Source organism: Musca vetustissima, unplaced genomic scaffold (assembly GCF_032173495.1).
Source record: "Musca vetustissima isolate MV318-11 ecotype Yass unplaced genomic scaffold, APGP_CSIRO_Mvet_v1 utg8112, whole genome shotgun sequence".
Taxonomy (NCBI): domain Eukaryota; kingdom Metazoa; phylum Arthropoda; class Insecta; order Diptera; family Muscidae; genus Musca; species Musca vetustissima.
This window is the reverse complement of record NW_026880569.1, coordinates 34,768-48,387: the sequence shown is the minus strand read 5'-3', so window position 1 is coordinate 48,387 and position 13,620 is coordinate 34,768. Positions and strand designations below refer to the sequence as shown.

General features: G+C 33.1%; 1 protein-coding gene across 1 annotated transcript in view; it reads right to left on the bottom strand.

Moving 5' to 3' along the window:
• The window catches only part of LOC133326240 (protein similar-like), a 111,639-nt gene that overhangs the window by 76,399 nt on the left and 21,620 nt on the right, over positions 1-13,620 (bottom strand). The window contains exons 3-8 of the mRNA XM_061534924.1: positions 4,538-4,725; positions 4,450-4,470; positions 4,103-4,386; positions 3,813-4,037; positions 656-822; positions 484-590 (exon numbers count right to left, since the gene is read on the bottom strand). Of these exons, the coding sequence (XP_061390908.1) occupies positions 484-590; positions 656-822; positions 3,813-4,037; positions 4,103-4,386; positions 4,450-4,470; positions 4,538-4,725 (992 nt within the window). The remainder of the gene's footprint in view (positions 1-483; positions 591-655; positions 823-3,812; positions 4,038-4,102; positions 4,387-4,449; positions 4,471-4,537; positions 4,726-13,620) is intronic.

Sequence of the window (13,620 nt, the reverse complement as noted above, 5' to 3'; positions counted from 1 at the left end):
AAGACAAACAGGGAGGAAGGGAACAAAGTGAGGAGAGAGACAACAAAGTAAACATTGAGGAAAAAGTGTCAACATTGTAACTTTTTTCCTCTGGTGCTGGACAAAGCATCAAACCTTAGGTGGACACACAAAATGAACAGGAAGCAATAATGTCCTTCCCCACTAAGTAGTCTTCCTGTACGTCGTTGTATTCTACCGTCTAGTATTAATCTAATTAGTAAAACATTATTTTGTAATTTATTTAATTTAAACAGACATTAAAACAGAAGACATCAGAGAGACACAAGCGAATGGAAAAAATCTCAGAAGAGAATTCATAAATAATTTATTGTCTGCGTGGCAGCTTAGATTGCAGGGAATTACAACTTTTTTTTTTGCTTCCCTTTTGTCACTTTCATTTATCAAAATTATGTTTTTATTATTTTGTTTATGTCTACATACATATGTATATAATTCTTGTGTTTGGAAATAAAAATAACTTACCATTTTTAAATGTCACCATTAAACTATCCGAATCGATGCCGTGATGATAATTAAACAATGATGTCTCCAATAAATCTTCGGGTTTATAACCCAATAAATTAAACATTCTGAAAGTTGAAAATAAATTTTATTTGAAATTAGAATATTGAGATCGAATTTTGTGAGTACTCACTTTTCATCTGCATACACAAATTTCATATCCAATGAATGCTTGGTTAAAAAAGTGGTGCTGCCCAATGGTACCTCAATGTTGGAGGGATGGGGTATGGGTCTACCCATTGCCACCAAAACACGATCACCTTTTGTATTGACCACCAAGTGGCCGGTAATGTGAATGACCTGGAAATGAAAAATAATTTGGATAGATTTAAAAAATAAAACTTTAACAATAACTATTAAATTATGAAAATGAAAACCAAGAAAACATTTCTCATCAGCCGTTCCCAAAATTGTTTGATACTTTTTTCAGAAGTACCAAAAATGTTAGATGTACTGGTATATAAATACATCTAGATATACATCAGCGCCCTTTTTTAATGTTAATAGGATCTACAGGAACTGAATACTCCAAAAGTTACTTCTTGCTTTACGTGGTGGCTAAAAAAATTTTCTCTCCTTAGACCATCCACCATGGCAATACAAAATAACAGAAATAGATCAGGAAACACGGTTGAAAACACGTGCCTCAAATCTCGAAAATAACGAGTAATTGGGCTACCGATCCATGGGGACGTACTTCTTAAGTCTAGATTGTCTACCCAATGAGAATACGAAATAGTAAATTGTAAAACGTGACCAAAATCCCGACATTTGGGAGCGGTAATATGAGGGCTGCCCTAAAAAGTGGACCAATTATAACATTTGATATAAAAAATTGCTACCCAATGAAACTTATAAATTGAGTAGTTTATTTTGAAATAGGATTAAGTCCATTTTTTTATATTGAGATATTTGAAGGTATGGATTTTTATTTGACAAATTCGCAATAGGGAATAAAAAAGCATTGGTAAATATGTGTAAACCTCCAGAAGGTCAGGTCAAAGTTCGGAGACATGGGGTGATTATTTACTTGTTAGCGACCCTATTATACATGAAGAGATAGCTTAATATCTTGATTTGTAGCAATTGTTTGTATTTTTGGAAATTAATTTTTTTAGTAAAATCGAATGAGAAATTTGTTTGTAGAACAATTCGTACTTCTAAAAATATTGCTCAAACATTTTAAGTGGGATCCTCAAAGAAGAGAGATCAGAAAACAAATTCGAAAACCTGTTCTTGAAGTTAATGCTATAAAAGTAATGATTTGTATGAAAGATCTGTCTTAAAACTTCGGGACCGGGAAATGTGTTCGCTATAAAGAAAGTTCGTTATCAGCGTACTAGACTGTATATTTTTAGGAAATAATTCGGACGAAACATTTCCTATAAAATAAGTAAAAACGTAGTTAAGTTCGAGCCGGCCGAACTTGTTATACCCTCAACTATGGTGTGTCTTTGGAAATTGTCTCCTAGTTGGATCTCTTATACCCTTATTAAATGTAATACTACATTACAGATACGAATGTTGGAAATCTAGGCTAGGAACTTTAACATAGCATAAATTAAGCGGGACCCCTTTATTTTTTCAGAAATTTACCTATTTTCTTTACCAAGAAACTGGTGCTCTTTCGCGGGACTTTATATGGGGACTATGTCAAAAATGGACCTATAATGATCACTTTCATCTAATTACAGGCTATTCGGTTGAAAAATCAGACTTCAACTTTTAAAGTAACGTAAATTGGACAGGATTCTTATATGGAGGCCATGGACCTACATTGATAATTTTCTGCATAGATGTATATTAGCCTCCACAAAACTGTATTCATCAAGCTTTCGAAAAAGTAAGTTGTACCTTTAAATGGAAGCTATATCAAAACATGGACCGGTATTGCTAAGCCTCCAAAAACCCAATATGACGAATTACAGTCTTTTAGGTTACAAAACGTGGCTAAAACCTTCAAAATATCGATTGGGCTTATACCAAAACATAGACAGTTATACCCCATTTGTAATAACAAACCTCATAGGAGTAATTGTAATGTAAGTAGCGAACATGAAGATATCAACTTATTTCTAAAAGAGGTACGAACTATATTTAAGACCAGGTTTAAACCAAAAAACGGTCCATTTGATCTGAACCAACTCAGCTTATCTGAATATATCTACCAAACATTGATGACGTCTGAATATGGGACCTATGACACACTAATTTTCATAAGTTTAATTTAAAGATTTAAGGCAACGAATCGTCTAAAAACGAGCCTTGTGCCGGGATCATGGATCTTTTCGAATGAGCCCGAAATAAATAAAGATGAACCATAAATCCGACGAAAATTGTTTGTGAAAGCCTTAATCTTCAGCAAAACTGACCACGAGGCGACTGTTCCGCTTGAACAGCGTAGAACGGGTCAATTCTGAGTGTGACTCCACAATTTGTTCCAGAAGTCTTCAAATAAACTTGAAATAATAATCAGAAAACCAGCGACTTTCTTCGGTTAACAATTATCGTCACTAAAAAATATGCTGTTGAAGTGTCAATGTTTTGGTGGAGTATCAAGCGAAGTAGAGAGGGTAAGGTACCTTTATACAGTGACTATGTGAAGGCAAATTGCTGTCAGGAGAGTTTTTTAATCTTCTAATAAAACGCTGTACTAAATTTCACACTAATGTGAAGTTGGAGCCTGATTCGGAAAAATTCATACGACTCCCGAAAAAAATTCAGATCAAACTATATTGAAAATAGAATTTGTTTGGAATAAAAAGTGTATTTAACATCTAAAAGTGCAATTTATACAATCTTGTTCTTCAGTATACTAAGAATCAAATTCGATATGAAAACCTTCAACAATAAAATAAAACGAGTAAGAAAAGCATTATAGTCGGATTGGGGGACCCAATGGAGTAATACTATAGAGTCGGGTCGAGTAAACATAAATATTTAAGTCAGAGTCTAGACAAAAACAGTTCGACCCGCAGTCGATATGCTTAAAATTGGTCGGGATCATTATATCATTTAGCCGTATTTGGTTTTCTCAGGGAAGCTCCGATCGATTTTAGGTACAGTCGAAATTTTTGTATTTACTACGGCATATATGTTATAACGACTGAGTACTTAGAAAAGTTCTGCCCTATATTTGAGATTGTTTATAACAAGCGAGCAATTTCGCCGATCCCTAGGCCGACGTTTTAAACGATTTCTACTGCATTTAGAATGTCCGCCTAATGGCTAAATCTACGCATCAACACTGCCAAATTTTATTCTAATGATCAATTTTCCCTCAAAATTACCTTATAAGAAGCACTTTTAATATTAATGCTGCGACCACGACTGGTCAGGGTGCATTTCAAACGAACAAAAAGATCACGATGATCCGTGGAGATACCCTCTTCCAATAAATGTTCATCTTTAATTTTATCAGCAACACCATTGCGTTTAATATTTAAGGCTTCTTTGAGCTCAGCATGATCGCATTGATGAGCATATTCCCAGATTTGTTGGCCCAGCATATCAATCTGAAAAAGAGGAAAATAGAATGAATAAAATTCAAAATCCCTGAAATATATCCATCACCACCTACCTTTGATATACCCAAATAATCGCTAATGTTATCGGTAACATATGTAATATCCCCATCATTGGATAAAATCAAAAGAAACCCGTCCAGGGTTTGTTTAATAAAACGAGTCGATTCCATGGGCGACGACGATGACGATTCGTCTTCAGCCGAAGCGTTTAAATTGTCTTCAACGCCAGTTGGCTTTGTTGTTTCTGATTTATCTTGATTATCATCCGTCGATTGAGATTGTTGTGACTCATTTTCGGAATCATCTGGTGTCTGATTTGAAGAAGTATTATTTTCATCTTCATTGTCTTCTAGGGATTTATCAGAATCTTCTTGATTGTAGGATATATCTAAATCACCACACAAGGCTTGGATTTTGGGAACTGCAAAAGGGAGATATTTTTTTATTAAAAGGTTCCGAATGTATTTTATTTATGTGTATCTACTTACACATTTTCAGCATATCACGAACTTTTAGATATGATATGGCAATACGCATAACTGATGCTTTATCCAGCTGTTGGACATCTTCTTTTTTCAAGGGCAGCACTTGGGCCAATTCTGTGAAAATTTCAGTTTCACGAGACCGCCGGCATCTGGCAGCATCACGAGAACGTTCTTTACGTTTTTCATTGTTCCTGTAAATATTTGAAAAAGAAAATGAATATTAGCAAATATAATTTGAAATTAAAAGCAGAATAATTATTTATAATTCAAATTTGAGTTCGAAAAAATATTAATTTGTAAAAAGTGATTTTAAGTTCGAAGAAATATAAATTGTAAGGTTTCTTTGAATCAATGAACAAGTTGCATTATTATAATGAAATGTTTCATTAATACAATGAAATCTTACTACGGGAACAAAATGGATTTCATTTATGTAATGTATAGAAATGTGTTTTGTAATTTGGTACGCAAAACAATTTTTAAAAAACATAAATAAATATTATAAATTATATTATAAATGAGCTTTTGCTAAAAAAAATGTATGAATACATTTCATAGTTTTAACGAAACATTTTATAAATTTTATGAACTATTCGGAATATATTAAAGAAGAATAATCATGTTAGAGTTGAATGCTAGTGTTCATTAAATAATGAAGCTATTGCACAAAATTAATGAAAATAATATATAACATCAATGCACATGATTCTTTGCATTTACGAAAGTGTTTCATTGAAAAAAATAATAATAAGTAAATAGTACCAAAAACTACATCTCTGATATTACTACATTTTTATACAACCAATACTAGATTAGAATATCGCTTCTCATGAAGTACTTAAGCAAACCCAAATTTCAATAAAATCCCCACTCTCCGAGTCTGGACTATCCGACTCTAATTCGTTTAGCGAACACTGAAGGCTTAAGATCATTATCCACGTTTGCCCAATTTGATGGACTCAGATCATAAGCTGGAAGTAGTTCCTAAACAAGGAGTAAAAGCATTCTTTTAAATCTTGTTGTTTCGGATGAAGCCATAACAGCTCCGCTCACGAGCTGCTTTATTGACGTCCAACGTGAAGCCCACTTCAGTGACAACAAAAGTGGAGCGTGCTACATTGGCGCCCAACGTGGGGCCGGCTTCATTAACACCCAACGTGGTGCGTTGCTTTAATTTCCTAATATTAGTGTTAATGATAATAATTCCTAATATCAGTGAATACAATACCGAGTTTTAAAGAAGGTTCCTATTGTATCAATGAATCTTATACATTAAATTAATGAACGTGTTTCGTTGCATATATGAAAGTATTTTTTTTTTTATATTTATGATAATGAAAATGAAGAGTATATAAAGAAAATAATCAAGTTATATTTGGTTCAAAATTATGATCAAAGTTGATTAATATAACGCAAGGTTTCATTTATGTTAAAGAACGTTTTTCGTTTTGGGCATGGAGTCATATATTTTAAAATGAAAATTTGTTAAATACATTCTAATGGAGGAAAACTATCCAATTGTCTTTTTAGGACATACGACCATGAAAGGACTTCTGTAGAAAGAAAGAAACATTCCTAGACATATTCTATAGTAGGAGTGTAGAACACATTTTTAAGATACCATTGTAAGCATAGGATCTTTGAGTGCAGTAGACATTCCAGAGGTCTTCAATGGGAAAATTACCTTGTTCGATTGGTTGAAGTTCAATTTGGTTGAAAATTATGCACAAAGTTCATTGATATAACGTAAGATTTCATCAACGTTATGAACGTTTTTCTTTTTGTGTATCGAGTCATACGAGTATATCTTAAAATGAAGATTTTTAAATACATTCTAATGTAGGAAGACTGTGCAGATGACCATGAATAGAATTTCTTTACAAAAAAGAGAAAAATTCCTTGATATATTATATATGCTAATTTACTTGTAGGAGTGTATAAGATATTTATAAGATATCATTATAAGCATAGGATCTTTAGAGGCAGTAGACGTTCCAGAGGTCTTGAATGGGGAAATTATCTTGTATTGATATTTTACATTAAATTAATAATTTCATAAATGTAATGTCAATGGAAATATTTCATAATATTAATAAAGGTAATACATAGCATTTATTATCCAAAAGAATTGCCACCCATATTATATACGCTGATTAAATTCTGGAGGTATATTTAGAACATTAATCATTCTTGAGACATTAGTTTACGCGTCTTCAGTTATTATTATAGATTATAAAAGTAATTATTATAAAGGTATATAAATAGAGGATCTTTGGAGATAGCCTGCGAGTTCCACTATCAGAATGTCTTGATTTTCTTGACAGACTAATATATTTTGAAAGTATTTTATCAATCGGCTTCGTATTGATATTGTACATTAATTAATGAAAATATTTCATAATATCAATCAAGTCAATACATATAATTTATGAACGTATTTCATTTAAATTTCAATCACCTAATTAACAGTACCCAGAAGAACTTTCGGACGCTAATTAAATTCTGAAGGTATATTAAAATAATATATCAGAAATAATTTGTATTTATTCCTGAGATATTATTTTAAAAGTCTTGATGTATTATTACAAAGGTCTATAGATAAAGAATCTGTGGAGGCAATTATTAGAAAAAGTTTTTTTACTAGAATTTTATTTTTTAGCAGATATTTAGCAAGGCTACTATATATAGCAAAGGTCTTTCACAAGAGCATTTCCCTAGACATTAACTATTAAGTAATCACATAGGACTTATATTTGAAGATAACCTCTAAGTCATATATTAATAGAGGGTGCATCGATGTCCTTGATTGGCAGATATTTTCAGATTTGTTATTGATCGATCCTCAATTTTTGATTTAAAGATCGCATTTATTAAAAAAAACGTAAAGGTTCGAATAATGAAAAAAAATAAAAAATAGAGAAAATCTGTTTGGAGGACTATAAGCAGGAAGACTTCAAATATCGACGCCTACGAACCATAGTATGCTAAGTCGACTTAGCATGTTTTAAAGTTCTTTACGTTTTTAGATATTACGGTCCTTAATTTAAATTCTCTGAAATTTTGGTAATCATCGGCCAATCCAAACCAAAGTTATAAGCAAAAATGTACTTAGCATGACACGTAAGATATAAGAAACTTCCATACTATGAGAGCTTCTACTGAAAAACTCACTTTTCAGACTTAGCATACTATTCTTTAGAGGCGTCGATATTTCGTATTTAGCAACCATAACGTTTCCCTAAATTACTATGCATTGATTGAATATGCCTTGGAATACTTGCCAAACAACCAACCAAACACGGGACTGTTAACAAATTATTTACGTCACAATAAAAAACGGATGCATAGAACGAGATCACGTATGCCCATCACGAAGTGTAATATTCATACACATCCCCTATATATAATTTTTAGAAGCATTCAATTACATGGAAACTGATAGAAAAAAATATTTAAATTTCTAAGAAATTATCTCCTCAGGAGCAATGGCTATTAACAAATGTTTTTACAAATCACATTTTTAGGGTTGATGGTCTCTAAACACATTTTTAGAAGAACCAGTTTTGTTAATGGTTGGAATCTTATGCCTAAAAAATACACGCCTGTAAAACGCCTGGTCCTTGAAAAATATTCTTAAAAATACATGCTTGTAAAAATACAGTCGTTGAAATAATTGTTTTAAACAATCCGCGCTTGGTTCTTAAAAATATTATGATAAAATATATAATTGGCAAATCGAAATGAACATATATAGTGGCGAACGCGAAGAAGGGTATTTTCAAAATAGCAATGTCGAATTCGACGGGCCTGTGGCTGTGAATAGGATGCGGGCCTCAGATGATCAGTGACCAGACTCGAAAAAGACAACCAAGTCGCATGTAGCGGAACAAGCTGATTCGTAATATTAGGTTGCGTCCCTACAAAGAAATAGTAGACGAAAGTCAAACCTTCTATCTCAACGCAAGGATCGCTCACATCACCCATCTGTCAAACCGATGAAGTGGATCGTAAAAACCTTTGGATTGGGCATGTCAATTCGTACTGACACATTAATTGTGGAAATCAGGAACCTGCGGAATACCGACTAATTGGTAAGAAACTGAAGGTGTAAGAGCAAGGAGCATGTGATAATTTTCTTTCAGATTCCTATAAACAAGTTCACCATTGAAACGGCAAATCTATACAATTCTCAAAAATTTTTTGTTGTAAGGCTTGTGGTCCGCGAACAATGATTGTTTATGTCATCCCTAGTCCTTAGAAAAAGTATTTTTTTATGACCGTCAAATAAAAATAAATGACCTTGAAAATTCATACAAAATCAGGCCTTGAACTGTGGCGGTCCCATTTGTCTGAAATGAATACAAGAAACAAATTCCTTGACAACAACAAAAATATTAGTTCACCGGTATTTTCTAAATAATTTGTGTTTACTTATTTTTATTAATACTGTTGTTTTCTCTATTTATTTTTATTGTATTTTTTCCAAAATTCTGTGTACAATATTTTCTGCTCTAATTTGTTTTGTTAAACATATCATATTTTACTCAGACCAAACAAAGTATTTTTTCAACAAGTACAGATTTGTGTTAAATTTATGAGAATATATGTTTCAAAAAAAAACTTTCACTTTTTTAGAATCCTCAGCAGACAGCAATTATAAATCAGAACACGCGCCAGGCGGTAAAATATTTGAAAATCATCATAAAAATAGTTTTTATTTTTCTTTAAACTTTATACATGTTTGTATGTATGTAGATATACATTCTGAAAAATGAAGAAACGTGCCAGGTAATGGGGTTCAGAATACTACTTACTCAAAGGTATTTTTCATTGTCATGGAAATAAGAAGAAAAATAACTAAAGCCTATAGAAGGGTAGCGACATATTAAACAAAAATATTGAAAGCAGCAGTGTAGAAAAAATTATTCAATTTATTACGAAACTAGCAAATCGTTTTAAAAGGAATTTGACAATATAATTCTTATTGGCCACAGTCCAATATTACACACAAAGTGAATCATGGTCTACTCGATTTGATGTCACGAAAGGTTCAATATAAATAAATATTTGAATATTTTGAAAAATTTTAGAAATATAGAATCAGAATATACATGGATTTTCTTAGGAATATCTTTTTAAATAATATAATTTTTGCAAAAAGTAAAATATGTGGTAGTGTCTGAAAAATGGAGGAAAACGAATGAAGAATATGGGAATAAATCAACGAGATCATAAAAAGGAATGGGATCATAAAAATTAACTATGGGAACTAAACAACTGCAACTAGTTCCTATCGTTCCTTTATCGGAATATTTCCAATGACCTAGTTCATTCCGGAGCGACCCAAATCTACGTGTATGCGTCGATGGTGAAGAGTATATAAAAGCCAGGTAGAGCTTGTTATACCCTAAAAATATCTAAACATATGCTCGCCAATATTAACTATGGGAACTAAACAACTGCAACTAGTTCCTATCGTTCCTTTATCGGAATATTTCCAATGACCTAGTTCATTCCGGAGCGACCCAAATCTACGTGTATGCGTCGATGGTGAAGAGTATATAAAAGCCAGGTAGAGCTTGTTATACCCTAAAAATATCTAAACATATGCTCGCCAATATTTATACCCCACACAACTATGTTGTCAGGGTATTATAGCTTTGTGCAGCCCCAAAAGGCTGCAGTTATGGACCAATCTTCACGAAATTTTGCATGTAGGGTGGGTTCTGGCCAGTGAAGACCCCTATTGTTTTTGGTAAATATCGGTTAATATTTAGGGGATGAAATTGAACTTTATTTTTGTCGGTTTTTCTGGTCGCTCCAGAGGCAGCAATTATGACCTAAACACCGCGAATTTTTGCATGGAGAAGGGGAACGGGTCAAAGAATAAGCATGCCTGTTTTAATAAAGATCTCTCAATATTTAGTGTGAAACATGACAAAATTTGTATTCTATAGTGTAAATATATACTCCTACAGGACATAGAACCGATAAGTTGATAGTAAATCCAAGAGGGGTGGTTGGCCTTTAAATTGATACCAATTATATTGTCGTATGTACTCGGATGTGGGAGATACACTTAAATATTTATATGTGCTTACGTATTCATATATTATTTAGTAACCCATTACCACACTAGAGGGCGGAAACAATGCGCTGATCGCTTTGATATCTTCCATGAAGCTGCAGCTAGGGTCAAGGACAACACCTATAATTTTCGGCGAAGATCACATAATAATTTTTAAATGAACTGGACCGAAAACAATTTTTTTTTGTGTTTTGTCGAGTCGATAGGCCACAATTATAAGCCGAACGTCACAATACTACCCACGGTGAAGGGAATCTGGACAAGTAAATTGAAGGGCTGTGCAAAATATTTGTAATATTCGGAAAATATGTCAGTGTCAGGAAGGAAGAGGTGATGTTGATCTCTAATCGGTCAAATATCACGAAATATTGCCCAGGCTCAAAAAAAAACATCTGCAGAAAGTTAGAGTTAGAGTTGTGTAGGGTATCGCATGGTCGGCCCCGTCCGACTATACTGCACCGCTCACTGGTTTTATTGTAGTTTTGGGTAGTTTATAGTTAGTATAAGTTTTAAATTATTTTGAATTGTATGAATTGGCCATCATAGGCTTATCGATTATGAATAAATGAATAATAATATTTAAAAATGTGTTATTTTCATCGTTCTGTAGATCCTGAATATTCTACAGACTATTTTTGCTCAATTTATTTAATTTTTCATCCATCTACGAATCAACATGAACGACAAAACAAAATGATCGACGAAAGAGAGGAGATTGGAATGAAATATATAGGGGTCGGAACTATATTAAGGAACTAGTTCCCTTTTAAAAAATTAACGAACAATATCGATCCGCTCCGCGAACTAGATTGCCTAAATCTAAATACAGGATTTTGTTTTGGAGATAGTTAACCGACACGATTCCATTTTCTACGTTGTGATAATAAATTATTTGGGACTTTTATATGGGAGGCAATGTCGTGGTAATTTGAGGCCAGGGGCCGGTTGTGGCGGTTGTGTAAAAAAAATAGAACCTTCATGGCCTCGGAGTGCAAAAATAAAAGTCACTTCGTAATGCAAAAATAAAGCCAGTTCGTTTGGAAAATTCACCTAGGTCCATCAAAAGATGCATGAAGGGACAGGGTCTGCATTATGATGGTTATGCCCAATGATCGGTCGATGCTTATAATTTGTACCACAGACAATTCGATTGAAAAGGTGTCTTATATTCCCAAAGTAACAAAAATAAGGAGGTACCTATATGTTGGAACTCAGCTGAAACTAGTAACAATAGTGCAAAATTAGGTTGGATATTGTGAAAATTCCGATTAATGGAATGCATATGTAATAATATTGGGTCTTTCCTGAAACTTTGGTTAATATCCATAATTGTTGAGAATGAGAATACAAAAGAAAAATGTTCAGCCAATTTAATTGAAAAATTTACACCACCTTAATTAAAATACCGAAATTGGGGAGGTATGATTATATGGGATCTACACTAAAATGTGAACGAATATTGATGTTCGGTTGGAAGATTTTCCAATCAATTAGATAAACACGTGCCCGAATTCCCTAAAATACCGTAATGATGATATGATATTCCCTAAAATACCGTAATGATGATACCTAATTTTCCATCCTGAGAGTATGTAGTTTGAAATTTCACATTCTCCTGGCAAGAATTTGTCATGAAATTTTACACGATGGTTTGTGTAAAAAACACGATACAGGTTATGGACCAATCGTCTCGAAATTTTGCATGTAAGGTCTGGCCATAGAAGATCCCTATTGTTTTTGATTTAATTTAGTTAGTTTTAGGGGATGATATGGACAAAAAAAATTATTTGTATCTGTTTTTAGAGCCCACAATAACGACTCCAACATCACGAAATTTTACACAGTGAAAGGGGTCTGACCGTGGAATAAGCATGACTGATTTGGTAAAGATCAGTCAATATTTAGCGGGTCAATTGAACCCAGACTTTTGTGTGAAAAATGGCAAATTTTTCATACTATGGCGTATATATTTAAGTCTGAAGGATATAGACCCGAAAAGTTGATAGCATATGCCAGAGGAGTGGTTGGCCTTTAAATTGATACACATTATATTGATGTACGTACCCGGATGCCAGATTTATAAATAAACTTTATCGGGGTCTATGTGTTCTTATATTGTTTAGTATTATCATAACCACAATGGAAATGTAACGGAAATGTAGCGCTAATGTCTAGGAAATTTTGCATGAATTTGACGTTATTGTCAAGGACGATGCCTATAATTTTTGATACTTTTCAGATGATGTTTCGGGGATAAAATAGGCCGAACTTTTATTTTTGTCTGTTTTTTAGTCGCTCCACAGGCGCCACAGTTAAACCGATAATCACAAATTTTCCATGAGGAAGACGATCTGATCAACTAATTCGAATGGATGTCATCATAATGAAGGTCAATATTTAGCGAATCATATGATACCGCAGAGGAGCTGTTAACAACTAATGGGAAAAGAGAGTACAAATATCACGAAATATTACCCAGGCTCGGAAAATAGATCCGCAGACACTGAGCTCTCAGTGGTAGTACGATACCATAGTATTGTTGGCCCCCTCAGACTATACTGCACATCTCACTGGGTTATCAATACTTTTTCAAGAATCAAAAGATTTTTTATGTGCGATATTTTATATTTTATTTAAAAATGTTTTCCAAGAACCAACAGACCAATAGGCGTGGATTTTTAAGAATATTTTTAAAAGTCAAACAGACCAATAAGCGGGAATTTTTTTATAATATATTCATTGAAGACCCCACACAGATTTTATATTCCTAACCACAAAACAATTTGATGTCTGTTGAAATCATGATAAACTTTGCAATATTTAAAATAGAGCTTTGAAATTTTGCTCATATATCACCGATGTGGTTGTAAATTGACATTCCGGAGGGTGATTAGAAATTTGCAGAAAATTTTTAATATAGGTCAATTTTTGGATATAGTCCCCATATAAAGGTCCGGCTTAAATTTTGATGTGTTCACATTCCTAGTCTAGTTTTTCA